Raw genomic sequence first — 22208 nt, forward strand, 5'->3', positions numbered from 1 at the left:
TTTGTTTTGTTAAGATTTTATTTTATTTTTCTTTATTTGACAGACAGAGATCACAAGTAGGCAGAGAGGCAGGCAGAGAGAGAGGAGGAAGCAGGCTCCCCGCTGAGCAGAGAGCCTGATGCAGGACTGGATCCCAGGACCCTGAGATCATGACCTGAGTCGAAGGCAGAGGCTTTAACCCATTGAGCTACCCAGGCGCCCCTGTTTTGTTTTGTTTTTTTAGAGAGAGATGGGTGGGGTAGATAATGGGGAGAAGGGGCAATGAGATAGAGAGAGAGGAGACTCTTACACAGGCTCCACCCAAAGCGCAGAGGGGTGGGTATGATTTCAGGACCCTGACTTCATAACCTGAGCTGAAATGAAGAATCAGAGTTTAACACACAGAGTCACACATGTGCCCCAACATTTAAGAACTAAGTTAAAAAAAAAAAAAAAAGGGTTATTTGCTTGTCATAACTAATCCATCTTTTCTCACCTAGTTTAAAATACCATTTCATCGTTAATTAAATTCTCAGGTGTTTTTTTTTTCCCGGATTCTGGGTTTAACATTCTGTTCAATTGACTAGTACTCTTCTTGTATCCCTACTGTACTATTTTTAACCTCTTTATAAAATATGTTCTAATATCCATTACAGGTACATCCCAGGGTCCTGGGATTGAGCCCCGCATCAGGCTCTCTGCTTAACAGGGAGCCTGCTTCCCCCCACCCCCAACCCCGTCTGCCTCTCTACTTGTGATCTCTGTCAAATAAATAATAAATCTTTTTTAAAAAAATCCATTACAAGTCCATCGTCCCCTTTCTTAATCTTCTCTTTCAGTATTGTCTTGGCAATATTTACCTCTACATTATTTGAGATGGATTTTTCATCACTATATCATATTTAAAACAATTCACAGTGAGAATCTGTCTGCAATTTGGTTTAAGAGAATTAACCTTAACAGAATTAATCTTGAATCAGTGTATCTAGAAACATGTTATGTCTCTCAATTTTTTAACTCTTACGTCTTTCCATTTCAGTGTATCTAGATACATATTATGTTTTTCAATTTAAGTCTTATGAGCTTCCGGGTAGTCTTTTCCCTTATATAAATCCTGCTTATTTTTTTTTGCATATTTCTTGATATATTTATATCTGGGCTCTTTCATTTTTCTACTGTGATAGCATATTTTTCCATTATAATTTGTAAATGGTTATTGTTTTGATATCTGTGTATCTATTCGGCAAAAGAGTGAAGAACTTTTTAAGCTACACTTTTGTTAACAGAAGTTGGCAGTTTCTGGCAGCTACTTAGGGAAGGCACAAATTGGACGGTAAAGATTTCACCAGAAAGAACGAATATTAAAGAATGGTATGATGCAGTTGAAAAAAAAAATCAAGTAAAATGCAAACAAGATGGCTGTGTAGCTCATATATACATATGGGCTGTATACTGAGAGTCTACAGAAAATCCTTTTAATGTGGTGCTTGATCCAGTAATTACAACTGGACTATACCTGATATTGTGGGTGAAGCAGACAGACAGGAATGGGAGTAGACCCATGACAACAGCTAATACAAAATCAGCTTCCCGCAAATTGCCAGATTCCTATTACATTTGCTATTCCTATTACATTGGCTAATGATTTTAAGAATTAACCAAAGTAGGGGCGCTTGGGTGGCTCAGTGGGTTAAAGCCTCTGCCTTCGGTTCAGGTCATGATCCTAGGGTCCTGGGATCAAGCCCCACATCAGTCTCTCTGCTCAGCAGGGAGCCTGATTCCTCCTCTCTCTCTCTCTGCCTACTTGTGATCTCTACCTGATAAATAAATAAAATCTTAAAAAAAAAAAAAAAGGGACTTGCGTTCAGAATATATGGTATCTTACACCACATAGTAAGAACCCAAAAGTGACAGTGAGGGTGCTCTGAATGGACGTTTCTTTAAAGAAAATATACACATGGCCAATAAAACTGGAGAGGAATCACTAGTGTAGATAAACGTATGTAAATCCATGAGATAATATTTCATTCACACCAGAATGACTTTATCAAAAAGACTCTAAGAATATACTGTAGAAGATATGGAGAATGATGCGTTTCATCAGGTCCATACAAAGGTAAACAGAAACTTACTACATGACCCAGCAATTTCTACCCCAGAAGTCTATCTAGGAAAAATAAAAACCTGCGTCCACACAAAGACATGTATACACACAGAGAGAAGGAAGGAAGGAGAGAGGGACAGGGAAGGATGAAAGAGGAGAGAAAGGGGAAAGGGAAGTGGCCAATTAAAAAATGGGATAATGAATCTGGATCAAGGATACACGGGTGTTCCTTGTATTATTCAAGTAACACTTCTGTAAGTTTGAAATTAGATCAAAATTTAAAATTACCAAAAAAAAAAAAACAAAAAAACTAGAGGCAAGATACTGTATAGCAAACTCCCTCTATCAACTTCTTCAATGAAGACCATATACAGCTTAAAAGTTATTAGAAAACTGTAGGTAATTTTAATAAAATCACTTCAAGAATATAATCTGGTTGTAAAGCCAATACAATGAGCTCTAAAATAATTCTCTGTTCAGTTAAATAAAGTCATCTGTAAATCCTGTAACAACATGTTCGTGTTCACAAAATCTGAATGAAAAGCAAACATGACTTCGCAAAACCAGGAGGGTAATTCAAAGTTCACTTTGAAAGGACTGAGACTTGAGGCTAATCTTTCTTTTAATAACAAGCATAATTATATAGTTATTCAGATTTTGAAGTGACTCACTTTTTATTTAACAAAATATTTACTACTCTGAAATAAATTCCATTAGTAAGAATGATGATGTTTTTTTAAAAAAAAAGACCATGAAAATGCAAGCTGCTTTTCTAAGAGGTTGTAATCATTTAAATTCTGATTAAATCTGTACATTTACAATTCTCTCTTAGACAGACAAAAACAGAACTATTTTAGTATGGACAATCGGGAGCACATTAATTAAGTGCATCTTAATGAAGTTTCCACTGACCTATATAGAAATATGCTTCACTTGAGCCAAACGGCAGCATTTCTTCGTCAAAGATAAATGGTACTATCTAAAAACAAAGATAATCCTTCGATAATTTTACGTTGCCAAGTAAAAGTACTTCCCAAGAGCTAAAGGCACAATTTTTATTCACATCTAGTAGAGGAACCAACCATAAAATCATTACTTATTTTCAAGTGAATAACTGATTAACATTTTTCAAACAAGCTGTTTCCAATCCTAATAGTTCTTTATTTTCTTTAACATATTTGCTAGGTTGATAATTTACCATAGGTGCCATCATGAGAATAAACAGAATGAGATTAAATGTGACAAAAGAGAGACAAAGTGTTTCACACTCTTGAGTGATACCAAGGCAAGAATGGGAGAAAAGCATCGCAAAAAGAAACTACTGAAATGCTACTTATATATTCCTGCAGCAAAACCGGCAATGCATCCATTTTAAGAGTTCTCATCTCACTTCCAATTTCTTTCCCTCAAGAACAATTTGGATCTCTTTGGCATCCAAAGTCTCATAGGTTAGTAAAGCTTCTGCTAGATTCTTATGCTCTTTTGCATGAGTCTTCAAGATATGTTTCGCTCGTTCATAGGAGTCCTGAAATTAAAAAAAGCAGGTATCTAAGAGGCAGAAAACGTAGTAGAAGCAAAAACCATAAAAAGTAAATGCCTTAAAAAAAGTGAACTATATTCATTTCTATTTATAGAAGATAAAAAAGCATGTAGCTTTCTTTAAAAAAATTAACATAGAATGTACTATTTGCCCCAGGGGTACAGGTCTGTGAATCATCAGGTTTACACATTTCTCGGCGCTCACCATAGCACCTGCCCTCCCCTCCCCAATATCGGTAACACAGCCACCCCATCCCTCCCCCTTCCTCCCCACAGCAATCCTCAGTTTGTTTTGTGAGATTAAGAGTCTCTTTTTTTTTTTTTTTTTTTTAATTTTTTATTTTTTATAAACATATATTTTTTATATACATATATTTTTATCCCCAGGTCTGTGAATCACCAGGTTTACACACTTCACAGCACTCACCAAATCACATACCCTCCCCAATGTCCATAATCCCACCCCCTTCTCCCCAACCCCCTCCCCCCGGCAACCCTCAGTTTGTTTTGTGAGATTAAGAGTCACTTATGGTTTGTCTCCCTCCCAATCCCATCTTGTTTCATTTATTCTTCTACCCACTTAAGCCTCCATGTTGCATCACCACTTCCTCATATCAGGGAGATCATATGATAGTTGTCTTTCTCTGCTTGACTTATTTCGCTAAGCATGATACGCTCTAGTTCCATCCACGTTGTTGCAAATGGCAAGATTTCATTTCTTTTGATGGCTGCATAGTATTCCATTGTGTATATATACCACATCTTCTTGATCCATTCATCTGTTGATGGACATCTAGGTTCTTTCCATAGTTTGGCTATTGTGGACATTGCTGCTATAAACATTCGGGTGCATGTGTCCCTTTGGATCACTACATTTGTATCTTTAGGGTAAATACCCAATAGTGCAATTGCTGGGTCATAGGGCAGTTCTATTTTCAACATTTTGAGGAACCTCCATGCTGTTTTCCAGAGTGGCTGCACCAGCTTGCATTCCCACCAACAGTGTAGGAGGGTTCCCCTTTCTCCGCATCCTCGCCAGCATCTGTCATTTCCTGACTTGTTGATTTTAGCCATTCTGACTGGTGTGAGGTGATATCTCATTGTGGTTTTGATTTGTATTTCCCTGATGCCGAGTGATATGGAGCACTTTTTCATGTGTCTGTTCGCCATCTGGATGTCTTCTTTGCAGAAATGTCTGTTCATGTCTTCTGCCCATTTCTTGATTGGATTATTTGTTCTTTGGGTGTTGAGTTTGCTAAGTTCTTTATAGATTCTGGACACTAGTCCTTTATCTGATATGTCGTTTGCAAATATCTTCTCCCATTCTGTCAGTTGTCTTTTGATTTTGTTAACTGTTTCCTTTGCTGTGCAAAAGCTTTTGATCTTGATGAAATCCCAGTAGTTCATTTTTTCCCTTGCTTCCCTTGCCTTTTGCGTTGTTCCTAGGAAGATGTTGCTGCGGCAGAGGTCGAAGAGGTTGCTGCCCGTGTTCTCCTCAAGGATTTTGATGGATTCCTTTCGTACATTGAGGTCCTTCATCCATTTTGAGTCTATTTTTGTGTGTGGTGTAAGGAAATGGTCCAATTTCATTTTTCTGCATGTGGCTGTCCAATTTTCCCAGCACCATTTATTGAAAAGGCTGTCTTTTTTCCATTGGACATTCTTTCCTGCTTTGTCGAAGATTAGTTGACCATAGAGTTGAGGGTCTATTTCTGGGCTCTCTATTCTGTTCCATTGATCTATGTGTCTGTTTTTGTGCCAGTACCATGCTGTCTTGATGATGACAGCTTTGTAATAGAGCTTGAAGTCCGGAATTGTGATGCCACCAACGTTGGCTTTCTTTTTCAATATCCCTTTGGCTATTCGAGGTCTTTTCTGGTTCCATATAAATTTTAGCATTATTTGTTCCATTTCTTTGAAAAAGATGGATGGTACTTTGATAGGAATTGCATTAAATGTGTAGATTGCTTTAGGTAGCATAGACATTTTCACAATATTTATTCTTCCAATCCAGGAGCATGGAACATTTTTCCATTTCTTTGTGTCTTCCTCAATTTCTTTCATGAGTACTTTATAGTTTTCTGAGTATAGATTCTGTGTCTCTTTGGTTAGGTTTATTCCTAGGTATCTTATGGTTTTGGATGCAATTGTAAATGGGATTGACTCCTTAATATCTCTTTCTTCTGTCTTGCTGTTGGTGTAGAGAAATGCAACTGATTTCTGTGCATTGATTTTATATCCTGACACTTTACTGAATTCCTGTATAAGTTCTAGCAGTTTTGGAGTGGAGTCTTTTGGGTTTTCCACATATAGTATCATATCATCTGCGAAGAGTGATAATTTGACTTCTTCTTTGCCGATTTGGATGCCTTTAATTTCCTTTTGTTGTCTGATTGCTGAGGCTAGGACCTCTAGTACGATGTTGAATAGCAGTGGTGATAATGGACATCCCTGCCGTGTTCCTGACCTTAGCGGAAAAGCTTTCAGTTTTTCTCCATTGAGAATGATATTTGCGGTGGGTTTTTCATAGATGGCTTTGATGATATTGAGGTATGTGCCCTCTATCCCTACACTTTGAAGAGTTTTGATCAGGAAGGGATGTTGTACTTTGTCAAATGCTTTTTCAGCATCTATTGAGAGTATCATATGGTTCTTGTTCTTACTTTTATTGATGTGTTGTATCACATTGACTGATTTGCGGATGTTGAACCAACCTTGCAGCCCTGGAATAAATCCTACTTGGTCGTGGTGAATAATCTTTTTAATGTACTGTTGAATCCGATTGGCTAGTATTTTGTTGAGTATTTTCGCATCTGTGTTCATCAAGGATATCGGTCTATAGCTCTCTTTTTTGGTGGGATCCTTGTCTGGTTTTGGGATCAAGGTGATGCTGGCCTCATAAAATGAGTTTGGAAGTTTTCCTTCCATTTCTATTTTTTGGAACAGTTTCAGGAGAATTGGAATTAGTTCTTCTTTAAATGTTTGGTAGAATTCCCCCGGGAAGCCGTCTGGCCCTGGGCTTTTGTTTGTTTGGAGATTTTTAATGACTGTTTCAATCTCCTTACTGGTTATGGGTCTGTTCAGGCTTTCTATTTCTTCATGGTTCAGTTGTGGTAGTTTATATGTTTCTAGGAATGCATCCATTTCTTCCAGATTGTCAAATTTATTGCCGTAGAGTTGCTCATAGTATGTTCTTATAATAGTTTGTATTTCCTTGGTGTTAGTTGTGATCTCTCCTCTTTCATTCATGATTTTATTTATTTGGGTCCTTTCTCTTTTCTTTTTGATAAGTCGGGCCAGGGGTTTATCAATTTTATTAATTCTTTCAAAGAACCAGCTCCTAGTTTCATTGATTTGTTCTATTGTTTTTTTGGTTTCTATTTCATTGATTTCTGCTCTGATCTTTATGATTTCTCTTCTCCTGCTGGGCTTAGGGTTTCTTTCTTGTTCTTTCTCCAGCTCCTTTAGGTGTAGGGTTAGGTTGTGTACCTGAGACCTTTCTTGTTTCTTGAGAAAGGCTTGTACCGCTATATATTTTCCTCTCAGGACTGCCTTTGTTGTGTCCCACAGATTTTGAACCGTTGTATTTTCATTATCATTTGTTTCCATGATTTTTTTCAATTCTTCTTTAATTTCCCGGTTGACCCATTCATTCTTTAGAAGGATACTGTTTAGTCTCCATGTATTTGGGTTCTTTCCAAACTTCCTTTTGTGGTTGAGTTCTAGCTTTAGAGCATTGTGGTCTGAAAATATGCAGGGAATGATCCCAATCTTTTGATACCGGTTGAGTCCTGATTTAGGACCGAGGATGTGATCTATTCTGGAGAATGTTCCATGTGCACTAGAGAAGAATGTGTATTCTGTTGCTTTGGGATGAAATATTCTGAATATATCTGTGATGTCCATCTGGTCCAGTGTGTCATTTAAGGCCTTTATTTCCTTGCTGATCTTTTGCTTGGATGACCTGTCCATTTCAGTGAGGGGAGTGTTAAAGTCCCCTACTATTATTGTATTGTTGTTGATGTGTTTCTTTGATTTTGTTATTAATTGGTTTATATAGTTGGCTGCTCCCACGTTGGGGGCATAGATATTTAAAATTGTTAAATCTTCTTGTTGGACAGACCCTTTGAGTATGATATAGTGTCCTTTCTCATCTCTTATTGCAGTCTTTGGCTTAAAATCTAATTGATCTGATATAAGGATTGCCACTCCTGCTTTCTTCTGATGTCCATTAGCATGGTAAATTCTTTTCCACCCCCTCACTTTAAATCTGGAGGTGTCTTCGGGCTTAAAATGTGTTTCTTGGAGGCAACATATAGATGGGTTTTGTTTTTTTATCCATTCTGATACCCTGTGTCTTTTGACAGGGGCATTTAGCCCATTCACATTCAGGGTAACTATTGAGAGATATGAATTTAGTGCCATTGTATTGCCTGTAAGGTGACTGTTACTGTATATGGTCTCTGTTCCTTTCTGATCTACCACTTGTAGGCTCTCTCTTTGCTTAGAGGACCCCTTTCAATATTTCCTGTAGAGCTGGTTTGGTATTTGCAAATTCTTTCAGTTGTTGTTTGTCCTGGAAGCTTTTAATCTCTCCTTCTATTTTCAATGATAGCCTAGCTGGATATAGTATTCTTGGCTGCATGTTTTTCTCGTTTAGTGCTCTGAAAATATCATGCCAGCTCTTTCTGGCCTGCCAGGTCTCTGTGGATAAGTCAGCTGCCAATCTAATATTTTTACCATTGTATGTTACAGACTTCTTTTCCCGGGCTGCTTTCAGGATTTTCTCTTTGTCATTGAGACTTGTAAATTTTACTATTAGGTGACGGGGTGTGGGCCTATTCTTATTGATTTTGAGGGGCATTCTCTGAACCTCCTGAATTTTGATGCTCGTTCCCTTTGCCATATTGGGGAAATTCTCCCCAATAATTCTCTCCAGTATACCTTCTGCTCCCCTCTCACTTTCTTCTTCTTCTGGAATCCCAATTATTCTAATGTTGTTTCGTCTTATGGTGTCACTTATTTCTCGAATTCTCCCCTCGTGGTCCAGTAGCTGTTTGTCCCTCTTTTGATCAGCTTCTTTATTCTCTGTCATTTGGTCTTCTATATCACTAATTCTTTCTTCTGCCTCATTTATCCTAGCAGTGAGAGCCTCCATTTTTGATTGCACCTCATTAATAGCTTTTTTGATTTCAACTTGGTTAGATTTTAGTTCTTTTATTTCTCCAGAAAGGGCTTTTATATCTCTCGAGACGGTTTCTCTAATATCTTCCATGCCTTTTTCGAGCCCGGCTAGAACCTTGAGAATTGTCATTCTGAACTCTAGATCTGACATATTACCGATGTCTGTATTGATTAGGTCCCTAGCCTTCGGTACTGCCTCTTGTTCTTTTTTTTGTGGTGAATTTTTACGTCTTGTCATTTTGTCCAGATAAGAGTAAATGAAGGGGCAAGTAAAATACTAAAAGGGTGGCAACAACCCCAGGAAAATATGCTTTAGCCAAATTAGAAGAGATCCAAAATCGTGAGTGGGGAGAAAGGGGATAAAAAGAGGTTCAAAAAGGAAGAAAGAAAAAAGAAAAAAAAAAAAAAAAAGAAAAGAAAAGAATTTTTTTTTAAAAAAGAAAACCCCTAAGAAAAATGTAAAAAAAAATATATATATATATATATTAGATAAACTAGTAAAAAATCGTTAAAAAAGAAAAAGGTAACAGTTAAAAAAAAATTTTACCCGAAGGCGAGAAAAAAAAAAAAATGAAAAAGAAAAAATTAAATTAACTGCAAGACTAAAAAAAATCACAGGAAAAAAGCCATGAGTTCCGTGCTTGGCTTTCTCCTCCTCTGGAATTCTGCTGCTCTCCTTGGTATTGAAACCGCACTCCTTGGTAGGTGAACTTGGTCTCGGCTGGATTTCTTGTTGATCTTCTGGGGGAGGGGCCTGTTGTAGTGATTCTCAAGTGTCTTTGCCCCAGGCGGAATTACACCGCCCTTACCCGGGGCCGGGGTGAGTAATCCGCTCGGGTTTGCTTTCAGGAGCTTTTGTTCCCTGAGCGCTTTCCGTAGAGTTCCGGAGGACGGGAATACAAATGGCGGCCTCCTGGTCTCCGGCCCGGAGGAGCCGAGAGCCCGGGGCCCCACTCCTCAGTGCGCCCTCAGAGAACAGCGCCCAGTTACTCCCGTCTGCCTGACCTCCGGCCGCGCTCCGAGCTCACCGAGCCTGCGACCGGTTCAAGGTAACACGGAGCTGCGAGCTTACTGTCGGCTCTGTCTCTGTAGCCGGCTTTCCCGTTCCAATACCCGCAAGCTCTGCGACACTCAGACACCCCCGATCCTTCTGTGACCCTGCGGGACCTGAGGCCACGCTGACCCCGCGTGGGCTTCGCCCCGGTTTAGCCTCTGGAGCGATGTCCCTCAGCGGAACAGACTTTTAAAAGTCCTGATTTTGTGCGCGGTTGCTCCGCCGCTTGCCGGGAGCCGGCCCCTCCCCCCGGGGTCTATCTTCCCGTCGCTTTGGATTCACTTCTCCGCCGGTCCTACCTTTCAGAAAGTGGTTGTTTTTCTGTTTCCAGAATTGCTGTTCTTCTTCTCTTCGATCTGCCGATGGATTTTCAGGTGTTTGCAATCTTTAGATAAGCTATCTAGCTGATCTCCGGCTAGCTGAAGCAGTCTCAGCTTGCTACTTCTCCGCCATCTTCAAGCCTCCGAGATTAAGAGTCTCTTAAGGCATGGAGCTTTTAAACACCCAGCATGGAGCCTACCCAATTGACTGATTGATTGATTGATTGATTGATAAGGCAAGCTTGGTTCTCAAAGATTAGTTTCATACTTACGAACGTTCTATTTTTAACCCAAAATCTATCCCATGGATAAGTGAGGACTACTTGGGCAGCTATACTTAAAGATATGTAAGTATATATTATACTTATCTGCTTTTTAAATAAGGTCTGTGAACAAAAAAATCTATTTCTCTATTCAATATAAATGTAAAAAAGGAAAGGCAGGTTTGCTCCCTTTGCCTTGTGAGATTTCACCAGTTTATTCACTGTAAATGGCCAGAAAAGATCTACTTATCTATTCTCTTATTTGCTAACAACTTACCTGTCAGTCAGTTAAAACTATACTACTGTAAAATGAGTTTACCAACACCAAGAAGCACACGTCATATAAAAATAACACAACTATTAAAAACAAACATCGTGGGGCACCTGGGTGACTCAGTGGGTTAAAGCCTCTGCATTCAGCTCAGGTCATGATCCCAGGGTCCTGGATCGAGCCCGGCATGGGGTTCTCTGCTCAGCAGGGAGCTTGCTACCCCCCCCCCTCTGCCTGCCTCTCTGCCTGCTTGTGATTTCTCTCCATCAAATAAATAAATAAATAAATAATCTTTAAAAAAAAAAAAAAAAAAAAAAAAAAACATCGTTAGACATTCTGAACAAAACTGTTATGGTCAAGTGAAATAACAAATTAAAGAAAACATATTAAGTATTATAAATATGTCATGGAATATTGAAATTAATATCCAAGGATAAATTATTATTAATTTTAAAAACTCCATTGGAACGAAACCCTTACACTGTAACAAGTAAGACTATGATAAGGTTTTTATATCTTTAAGTTTCATATACATTTGAACCTAAAATGTATACTAGCTAAGCATCATTTTCCTTAATAACAATGTAAGTGTGCCATCTAGTGGAAAGAGTACCTACGCCCTCGCAAGCTTAACATTTCAGAAAAGGATTAAGAGCAAAGAAAGAGTATTTCCAATGCTCTAATACTAGAAGAGATAATTTACTCAAGATAACATAAATAGTAAAAAAAAAATGAAGATTCAGGCAAGGGAGAGAGATTTCCTCTTGTAAAACACCTTCTAAACCTTTCCATCATATAAACTTTTCATAAACGTAATGATTTTAAAGCTTTTACCTCCTTGAGTTAATCAAAACCTGGCCCTCCTAGGGACACTCCGAATACCTCGACTGACAGCTACTGATTCCCTCCTATCCCAGATCTTTCAGAGTAAAGAGGTGAGACCATTGCTCCCCTCACCGCTGACAGACGATTACTTTATGAGCCTCTTCTATAAAGCATGATTCCTTTGAAGTTTACACCATCTGACTTCAACATCTTTCATTCGGCCATCTACAACCCTAATTCCAGTTCTCGTTCACTAGACTTTCTGCCATTTAGCTCAGTCTTTTCCATTCTAAGACCTGCCTTCATGTACATCCAAATGGAATGCACATATCCAACCTCTGCACTAAGCACCAGACCCACGTATCCCTCCCCATGTGAAATCTTCACTAAGATACCTCAAACTCAGGGGCACCTGGGTGGCTCACTTGGTTAAGCATCTGCCTTCAGCTCAGGTCATGATACCAAAGACCAGGGATCGAGCCCCCCATCAGGCTCCCTGCTCAACAGGGATATCTGCTTCTCCCTCTGCCCCTCACCCACCCCACTTTATGCTCAGGCTCTCTCACTCTCTCTCAAATAAACAAGTAAAACCTTAAAAAAAGAAAACACTTCAAATTCAATATGTATAAAACTCAGCTTATAATCTACACACTTCCCCACCTTGGGCCATCATCAGTGGTTTCTCAGTCAACGGCACACACAACTAGATGGCTGCACCAGACAGAAATCGAGAACACAGCTTTGTTACTTAATTTAGCTGCACTCTCACCCAAATATCAGAAAGGCATTCGATTCCACTAGATCAGCATCTCTTGAATGCATTTATTTTTCCTCAATTTCCCCTCTCACTGCCCTAATCCAGCATCTGCTGTGCCTTAAGGGGATTCCACAGAACCTACTCACTCATCTCACTGAATCGACGTTCACATACTCTGTACTGGACCCTGCAATCAAAAAGACTTTTGTTTTCAAAGACCTTTATGCTTCATTCTCAGCATATGTACACAGCGAGGCACAAAACAACTAATATTTGTGGAATAAAATGTATGTCAGAGTGAAAAACTAATCAAGACTCAAATAATCAATATCCTCCCTATTCTAACAACACTATGGTTTTATAAATGAAGTAGAATATTTATAATTACTGATACTAACTGTTCCTAGCCTATGGCCAGAATAAAATAAAGATTCAGTCTATGACCAGAGGCTCCCAACTACATACTGAAATCATGGCTTCAATGGTGCACTCATTCTCTTGATTATATATAACGACAGTTCTACACAGGGGATAACTATTATCTTCTGGTAGCACCTAACTATTTAGGCACATTAATGACTAGACAGATGAATAAGCACAGAAAAACAGAATTATTACCCTTAGAAGGATTCTAATTTCTTGTTCAATAGCAGATTGAGTTTCTGGACTCAGTTTCCCAGTATCACTGTAGGTCATAACTCCAAGCTAAAACAAACGAAAAAAAAGAAATTGAACAAAAACACCCCAAGCCACTCATAAATGTAAACAGAGCAAGTACTATCCTATACGTAAGAAAACCTCATCAAGGGCAAGGAAGAAATTCAGTATAGAAATTTCATCATTCTTCTGAAAGTGTAAGACTAAAAAGCATGAACAAGAGAGAAACTTTAAAATCTAAGTATGGGGGCGCCTCAGTGGCTTGGTGGGTTGAGCCTCTGCTTTCGGCTCAGGTGGCTTGGGTTGTGATCTCAGGGTCCTGGGATTGAGCCCTGCATCGGGCTCTCTGCTCGGTGGGGAGCCTGCTTCCCCCTCTCTCTCTGCCTGCCTCTCTGCCTACCTGTGATCTTTCTCTCTGTCAAATAAATAAATAAAATCTTTAAAAAAAAAAAAAATCCTACAGTATGGTTCTGAGTACCTTCTTAGAAAACCTTTGCCACTATTCCAAATCCAGAAATCCACAATGTAGTGTATTAGAAGTGCTGTGTGAAGCCACAGTGATAACATAGGAGAGTGAAATACATGGGAAGGGCAAAGTAAGCAAGCTCGGCAAACAGAAGTTTTAGGTCATATGAACAGAAATGGAGTATCTTATCATTTGCTTAATTCATGACATACTATTTTTGTCCAAGCAGCTAGAATGGAAACTGAATATTATACTTTAGCACTCAAAAAAAAAAAAAAAAAAAAAAAAAAAAAAAAAAAAAAGTTTAGTTTCGAATGAGCTGTGACAAATCTACTCGGAATGAGACAGGAGAAAAGTAAATGTTACCAATTTATAATGAGAACCCTCTCTCCTACGGTGCCTGGGGTAGCTCAGTGGGTTAAGAGACTCACTGCAGCTCGGGTCATGGTCCCAGAGTCCTAGGATGAAGTCCTGCACTGGGCTTCCTGCTCAGCTGGGAGTCTGCTTCTCCCTCTGACCATAACCCCTCTCATGCTCGCTCTCTCCAATAAAAAAATAAAGTCTTAAGAATAAAAAAAGAACCCTGTCTCATAAGGAGACACTTGGCAAATCATCATTTGATACATGAGGGAGGGGTAAAATTAGCTATTACCTTTTCACTCATTCCAAATTTGGTAACCATCCGCTTTGCAATTTTGGTTGCATTATCAAAATCACTGGAAGCACCTAAAATTTAAAAATATACATAGACTCAGTATTTAAAAATATTTTTATATCAGCAAGTACAATCTGAACTAATGCCACTCTTTACAGCTAACCTGTTGTGATATGGTCAGTTCCAAATATAAGCTCCTCAGCCACTCTTCCTCCCATACTAACATCCATCTGCGCAAGCAGCTGAGCTCTAGTTTCATTCCATCTGTCATTCTCAGGCAAGAGGGACACCTAGACAATTGGAAACAAAGAATAACTCCAGACACAGTTGGAAATATTTACATTAATGATCAGAATTATCATCTGGCTCTTGCTATAGCACTTAATGTCATGATGCTGACAGCTCAAAGAATTTTGTAGAGGTGGTTTCAGGCGACTAACGAAAAAACTGGCATTATGCAAAGGAAGAAAAATTCTTTATAAAGCAAAAGTTCATTTTACATGTCATAGCTCTATAACCCTGCAATAGGATAATGCTGCAATAGGATGGACTTGTACCCAGGTGCCAAAAAGAAAGGCTTAAAATGTCTATCGTTAGAAAGATAAGAAGGGGCGCCTGGGTTGCTCAGTGGGTTAAAGCCTCTGCCTTCGGCTCAGGTCATGATCCCAGGGTCCTGGGATCAAGCCCCGAATAGGTCTCTACCCTCAGCAGGGAGCCTGCTTCCGTCTCTCTATCTGCCTGCTTCTCTGCCTACTTGTGATCTCTGTCTGTCAAATAAATAAATAAAATCTTTTAAAAAAACAAAAAAAAAGGAAGATAAGAAAATGAAACTTGTGCTCAGCGAGAAAAACCTTAGAAAGACTACTGAACCACTAACCTAGTTTCTTTGTGGAAGGAAAAAAAGCAGTGACATATTTAAGAATGATACTTTGTTGTCATTCCAGACTTAAATTTCATCATGTAAATATATAATATTTGAGCTATTAGTATTTATTAGCAGGTAAGTTTCACAAGTATCTCTGATCTCACAATGGTTCAGAACATTAAAGAAGAAAGTTATCAGCAATCTTAGGACTTAGTTGAATTTTCTTTTTAATTATTTTCCTTAACAGTTTCCTATATAACCTTTTGGAGAGTGTTATTTGAAAGAAAAGAAAAAAAAACAAGATACTTACATGTCCAAGTGTTGGCCCTCTTGGCATGATTGTAGCTTTGTTGATAGGCATTGCGTCCTTAGTGTAATATGCAATAATAGCATGACCGGATTCATGATAAGCTGTGATGGTTTTGTTTTTATTGTCAATTTCCACACTTCTACGTTCAGGCCCTAAGGATAAAAATTTATTGAATAAAATTATTCCATTAGGAAGGCATGTTTAGATGAATGAAACCCACTTGCCTTTAAGTAATTCTTAGAGTGACATGACTTAATATCGTTATTAAGTTATTTTAAACCAAAATAACTTGCCAACTGACAACAAAATTGTAAGATCTGTCCTCTTACTCCTTACTATCAACCAGGAAAGTTTAATTCTATTTTCAGAAAATAAATTTAAACAAGAAATGTCACAGATAAATTGTTCTGAAGCCAATTCAAGATTTAAAATCAAATACTGAAAATTAGCAAAATTTTTCTTTTATCTGTATAATTATTCTTTTATCAGCCATACCAGGTAAGAGTAAAATAGGGTACGGTACCCTCTACCCCCAAACAGTATAATCATATAAACTGTATTTGTTCTGTAAGAGGCCCAAATGTGTGGCTACTTTTGAGTAAATATATTCTTGCTCCTGTACCTTTCTTTCTTGTAACATTTTTCTCAAAAAGATATTCTTTAGCATAATGAACAGTGTAAGAAAGGGAAAAGAAAAAAGAGAGAAAACCTACCCATTAGAATTTTATCTTTGGAAAATTCTAGTTCCTTCATGGTAACCATTTCTTTTCCATCAACAGCTGCCTTTAATGCAGCCTGGTTCACAAGATTCTCCAACTCTGCTCCAGAAAAGCCAACAGTACCTCGAGCTATAATTTCTGGATCCACAGCTACATAGATAAAAATAATATTAAAATTCCAAAATGACTTTTCACAAATGACTCATATTCCGAAAGCAAACAGAAAACAGCTATCCTGAACTAGAACTTAAAATACTTACATCACTATAACTACAAAATAAACTTACTTTTTCTAAAGGAAAACCAAAACTGCCATTAAATAGATTATTAAAATCCCACTGGGATACATCACAACGAAAGTTCTTAAATTTAAATAACTTTGTGAAAAATTTAAAAATGCAGAGTTGCCAGACATGATTTATAAATCTTCAAATTATGACCTAAACTGTTACTAGCCTAAGGACAACTGAGAATGTATACTCATAGACATTGGTTTCTGAATTTCATCTTGAAATACTTTATACATAAGTATTTAGTATTATATGTACATTAATAAAAGCTTCCCTTATTAGAGGAAATATCAGGGTTTTTTTATTTTAAATTTTTATTTATTTTTATTTGAGAGAGAGAGTGAGAGAAAGCATGAGAGGGAAGAAGGTCAGAGGGAGAAGCAGACTCCCCATGGAGCTAGGAGCCCGATTTGAGACTCAATCCTGGGACTCCAGGATCATGACCTGAGCTGAAGGCAACCAACTGAGCCACCCAGGAGCCCCAACATATCAGGTTTTATAAAATGATTCACCTATCCTTGAAAATACTACAGCTTAATTTAATAGCTGCATTTATTACTCAAGTGGGCCCATAATATTTTCGTACGTTTGTATTACAGTTTGGCTCTTTTGGGCCCAATGTGATGATATTTTATGGGCTTTTTCTACTATTTCATATTTTACATTCATCTAAAAACACTTATATTTACCTGCAAGTATTATCTGAAAACTCTCAAAAAAACATTCTTTCTTTTAAAAAAGGAATTTTTTTAAATTTTATATTTTTAATTAAATTCACTCAATTTATTATTTTAATTATGTTTACTTATTTCATATCTAGTCATTTATAATAGTTTTATTTATAATAATTTATTTTATCTAATCATTTTAAATTTATTACCTATTTAATTAGATTTATTCTTTAATTTTAAAATTTTTAAATATTTTTGAGAGAGTGTGCGAGAAAGAGCACATGAGCAGGAGCAAAGGGAGAGGGACAAAAAGACTCCCTTGCTGAGCAGGAAGCCTAATGGCGGGGCTCGATCCCAGGACCCTCACAACCTGAGCCAAAGGCAACCCCTCAACCAACTGGGCCACCCAGAAGCCCCCAGAAGACATCCTTTAGAATGGGGATTCAAATGACAGAATGTCCTACCATAGGTAATTATCAAGTAATAAACTTTTTAAAAAGAAAATACAACTGGAGAGAAAAGAGGACATAGAAAAAACTGGTCTTCTGAGACATCAACTAAGGACCACAAATAGGGCGGAATGAAACATTGCCATTACATAGAGATAATAATAAAGCTTGTTACTAGAATTAGACTTACACTGATCAAACTTTATTTTATTGAGATACCATTTCAGAATTTCTGTTCGACCTTTTACATCTGGTCTTGGAACTGTAACTTGCATGTCAAAACGACCAGGACGTATTAAGGCACTAAAGGGAGATTATGAGAAGAAAATACAAATTAATACTCTGAGTACTGAAGGTCAAGTTAAATAGGACTGATGCTCTGAAGACAAGATGGAAAGATAATGGCAACTAGAAGTTGGATGGAGTTTTGTTTCTTATTTTAATTCCAGGACAGCCAACATACAGTGCTATGTTAGTTTCAGGTGTACAGTACAGTGATTCGACAATTCCACACGTCACCCACTGCTCATCACAAGTGTGCTCCTTAATCCCCATCACCTATTCCAGCCTAGACTGGCATTCTGAATATAAATATTCAGAGAACTCCTTGTAAAACATGGCTCAAGTAACAGTTTCAATAACCGGAAGGCAGAACAAAGGTTGATAGAGATAGATAGCAGGCAACCCTCATAAACAAAAACATGCAAGCTAGTCACTCTAGGAACAATAATTCTACAGCAGTCTATTATGAGAGCTACACTTTGATAGCTTCCTATCACAACTGCTGTTAAGTACAGAATGTTAAACCACAGACTTAGGCAAAGATTAAAAAAAAAAAACTATTAGATCAAATTAAAATATGAATACTTTCTATGGCAAAATCAAAAATTTAAAACTATAATAAATTTTATTTTAAAAATGTTCTCTACTACCCCCAAACTTTTGTGATATGAAGTTGTCAGAAGATTCTTTTAAATTTAATTCACACATAACAGATTTCAAAGTAGATAATCCAGTGGTTTTTAATATAGTCAGAGTTGTGCAATTACCAAAAATCTAACTTAAGAATATTTTTATTCTCCCACTCCAAAAAGAAACCCCACAGCCACCAACAGTCACTCTCCATTCTTCCCTCCTTCTGGCAGCCACTAATCTACTTTCTGTGGCTACCGAATTGCTTATTCTGGACATTTCACATAAGTAGAATCATATGTGATGTTTGGTGATGGGCCTCCTCTTTTAAAGTTCATCTACGTTTCAGTACACACTGGTACGTGTCAAAAAAAGTCTTTTAATACATACTTATCTAATGCCTCTGGGAAGTTTGTGGCTCCTATTATGATAACTCCTTCATTGGGTTTAAAGCTGGTAAAAAAGAAGAAAAGTAACATTTCACTCAAAATTAAAACATCACACATTTAGAAATGCTCTACACAAAACTATCATTAAATTTAGTAACAGTAAAGAAAAGCGACTGATCCTTTTTATACTCAAAGTGGTAAGACATCTCTATTTTTTACTAAGAACAATGTAACTACGCTAGTACACTTTAATAAAACTGCTAACAATACATCACAAAGTCATCTATGATTACATTCCTTCACGGTATTTGTTCTACTTAGGAAGACATGACCTGACAGAAAAGGCTAGGGAACCTGACTAATTTGTGAAAAATTATTCTCAAGCTAACCAATTCAAATTATTTGCTCCTAGACTTCCCGTTTGGTTCCAAAAGGTCATACGTGGTTTTAAGAAGTCCTTCCTTCTCTCAAAGCAACCCCACCTCTTGCTCTTTATATTTTAAGAACTGATACAAACTTTTATTTTATTTTTTTAGAGGTTTTTTTTTTTTTTAAAGATTTTATTTATTTATTTGACAGAGAGATCACAAGTAGGCCAGAGGCGGGCAGAGAGAGAGGGGGAAGCAGGCTCCCTGCTGAGCAGAGAGCCCAATGCAGGGCTCGATCCCAGGACCCTGAGATCATGACCTGAGCCCAAGGCAGAGACTTTAAACCACTGAGCCACCCAGGAGCCCCTGATGGAAACTTTTAATCTACCACAACACTAAAATCGAGTCATAAACTGTAGGAACCAGCAAACACTCTTTATGTCTCCAGACTAGTATTCTCAGTAGGAACCATCACTTTCCTATCGTGCTACCATCAATTAAAAAAAGGTATAGAGATCACCAATTAAGAAGAGTTGATACCTCAGTCACCCCATTAGGAATGGAAACATAATACAGAGAATCCAGCTTGTCTTGACTTCCTGCACAGGGACTACTCTGTTGCCTACAGTTTTTCCTCTTTCTTTCTTTCTTTCTTTCTTTCTTTTTTTTTTTTTTTTTAAAGATTTTATTTATTTATTTGATAGAGAGAAATCACAAGTAGATGGAGAGGCAGGCAGAGAGAGAGAGAGAGAAGCAGGCTCCCTGCTGAGCAGAGAGCCCGATGCGGGACTCGATCCCAGGACTCTGAGATCATGACCTGAGCCGAAGGCAGCGGCTTAACCCACTGAGCCACCCAGGCGCCCTCCTCTTTCTTTTTTTTTTTAAGATTTTATTTTAAAGTAATCTCTATACCCCACTTGGGGCTCAAATGTACAATTCTGAGAGGAAGAGCTGCATGCTCCACTGACTTAGCCAGATGCCCCGCTATTTCTCGAATGTTCCCAAATATATTACCATATCCCAAAGACAGATGAAGATTCAATTACCCATCCATTTCAGCAAGAAGCTGATTTATAGTCTGCCTTGAATATGGATGCATTGGAGACTCAATTCGCTTCCCACCAACAGAATCTAATTCATCAATAAATATAACACAGGGAGCATTTGCTTTTGCTTCCCCTAGGAAAAGAGAAAAGATACAAGTAAGTTTAATGAAATCAATGTTTTTTGAACAAAATCATGTAAGTATTAAAAACCTGTAAGACTGTCAAAGGCAACAAAAGACATTAAGGAGAAAGTACATAAAATGAGATCTCTTTCTTTCTTTTAAAACTGATTTAAGAACGGTAGCCTCAGGGAAAAAAATTTACCATACAAAATGATATATAATAAAAACAACTGAGTATTCATTCTTTTAACTGTATAAGCCACAATCAGATGTGAGGCTAACTATTCCTTAATTACATACTACTGAATTAATGAATAAGATAAAAAGGACAACAACAGAAAACCCAGCTTTTCAACAGGCCCCAACCTCACCTAACACTTCTAGCTCCTCTATTGGGGGTAGGTACAATTCTGTTTTAGATGACACATTAAATTACCTAAAACCAAAACCCCACAATGGTGAGGTCAGCTATCACTCATAATTGAATAGGAAATAAAGGGTAAGAATCCCTTTTCCCCTAAAATTAACAAAATTTTGTATTGTATGAAAGATACTTTAAAACATACTAAATAGATTTCTGATACGGCTGGCTCCCACACCCACAAACATTTCATCAAATTCTGATCCAGAAGCATAATAAAAAGGAACATCAGCCTCTCCAGCCACAGCTCGAGCAAGAAGTGTCTTTCCTGTCCCTGGTGGTCCAACTAAAAGTATTCCTAAAAGAGAAAACAAATTCACTGATTCAACTTAAAAAATAAAAATAAAACCTGATGTGAGCCTATGAAACAAATAGTTATTAATTAATGTATACATAGTTTTGAGGTTGAAAGCACATGACTATTATTTTGAAACAAAGCAAAACATGTCTCTGGTTATGATTCACTTCAGGAACTTCTTCAAAACTAATTTCCCTCTACCATTCATAACTTGAGAGAATGTAACATAATAAACTTGTCATTAAACAAGTAAGATAAAATTCACATAAACACAGATTAAAAGATTAAGCAACCAAATGTGACACATGACCCCTTGACTTCACGTTCTTCCATAAAAAACATATTTAAGAAACTCTGATGAAAATTTGATTTGGACATCTGATGAAAATTTGAAAAAATTCCAGAGTACAAGATATTAAGGAAATAGTATTTAATTTTATTTGGTAGGATAAATTATTCTCTTTAGGATAATGTCCTTAGTCTTAGGTGACACATAACAAAGTATGCAGAGGTAAAGTAGTTCATTTCTACACCTTTGTAACTTTTCCTATGTTCAAAAATTTTCTTAACAGCAGTACGTTTTTCATAAGCTGGAATAACCGATTTCTCTGGTCTCCACGACTTTTCATTTTTCATTTAAAAAGGCAAAAAAAACCCCTGTATTATTGCTATATTTTAACATAAAAAACCCTTTTTAAAGGAAAGTTGTTGAAAAATACCCTTAAGACTACCCTTGTATTGCCATGTTGTCATTCTTAACTGGTTTAAATGGTAGAATATATTATTGTAACTGAGAATTTTCCCACAATTTTATAAAATATCCCTTGTGATTAGAAATAAAAGTGTTTAACTATTCTACGACTTTAAACTTTTAACCTTCTGATGTTATGGCACTGATTTTAATAAATGAATCCTAATTTAGCAGAGATTTATACCAACACTTTTATACATTGCTGAACATTGTCGGTAGAGATAGTGGGCGGTTTAGAAACAAACCTTAAATATGAGTGCCACCTTTAACTTACCAAATCCATTTCTACAATTAGAATCCAGAATAATGACTAAATAAATGAGTTAACCTAGAATTTATTCTAAAGAGATAATTAAGGATGTAGGCAAAGCCTTGAGATAATAAGATGATTACCACAGTGCTGATTTTATTATTTTAATTAAAAATGTCTGAGTATAGTTGACACACAGTTACATTAGTTTCAGGTGTACAACATAGTGATTTGACAAGTTTAATTATGCTGTGCTCACAAGTGTAGCTACCC

At 37.3% G+C, this 22208-nt stretch overlaps 1 protein-coding gene across 2 annotated transcripts in view; it reads right to left on the reverse strand.

Moving 5' to 3' along the window:
* Window positions 1-2465: 2465 nt before the first annotated feature.
* Window positions 2466-22208, reverse strand: part of LOC131838135 (ATP-dependent zinc metalloprotease YME1L1) — a 53570-nt gene continuing 33827 nt past the window's right edge. For both annotated transcript variants that reach the window (XM_059183860.1, XM_059183859.1), the window contains 10 exons: window positions 20782-20934; window positions 20094-20226; window positions 18681-18743; window positions 17569-17681; window positions 15963-16118; window positions 15250-15401; window positions 14238-14364; window positions 14072-14145; window positions 12915-13001; window positions 2466-3608 (listed from right to left, as the gene is read on the reverse strand). In XM_059183860.1, the coding sequence (XP_059039843.1) occupies window positions 3465-3608; window positions 12915-13001; window positions 14072-14145; window positions 14238-14364; window positions 15250-15401; window positions 15963-16118; window positions 17569-17681; window positions 18681-18743; window positions 20094-20226; window positions 20782-20934 (1202 nt within the window). In that variant the 3' untranslated portion in view covers window positions 2466-3464. The remainder of the gene's footprint in view (window positions 3609-12914; window positions 13002-14071; window positions 14146-14237; window positions 14365-15249; window positions 15402-15962; window positions 16119-17568; window positions 17682-18680; window positions 18744-20093; window positions 20227-20781; window positions 20935-22208) is intronic.

This window comes from Mustela lutreola, chromosome 8 (genome assembly GCF_030435805.1).
Source record: "Mustela lutreola isolate mMusLut2 chromosome 8, mMusLut2.pri, whole genome shotgun sequence".
Lineage (NCBI taxonomy): Eukaryota > Metazoa > Chordata > Mammalia > Carnivora > Mustelidae > Mustela > Mustela lutreola.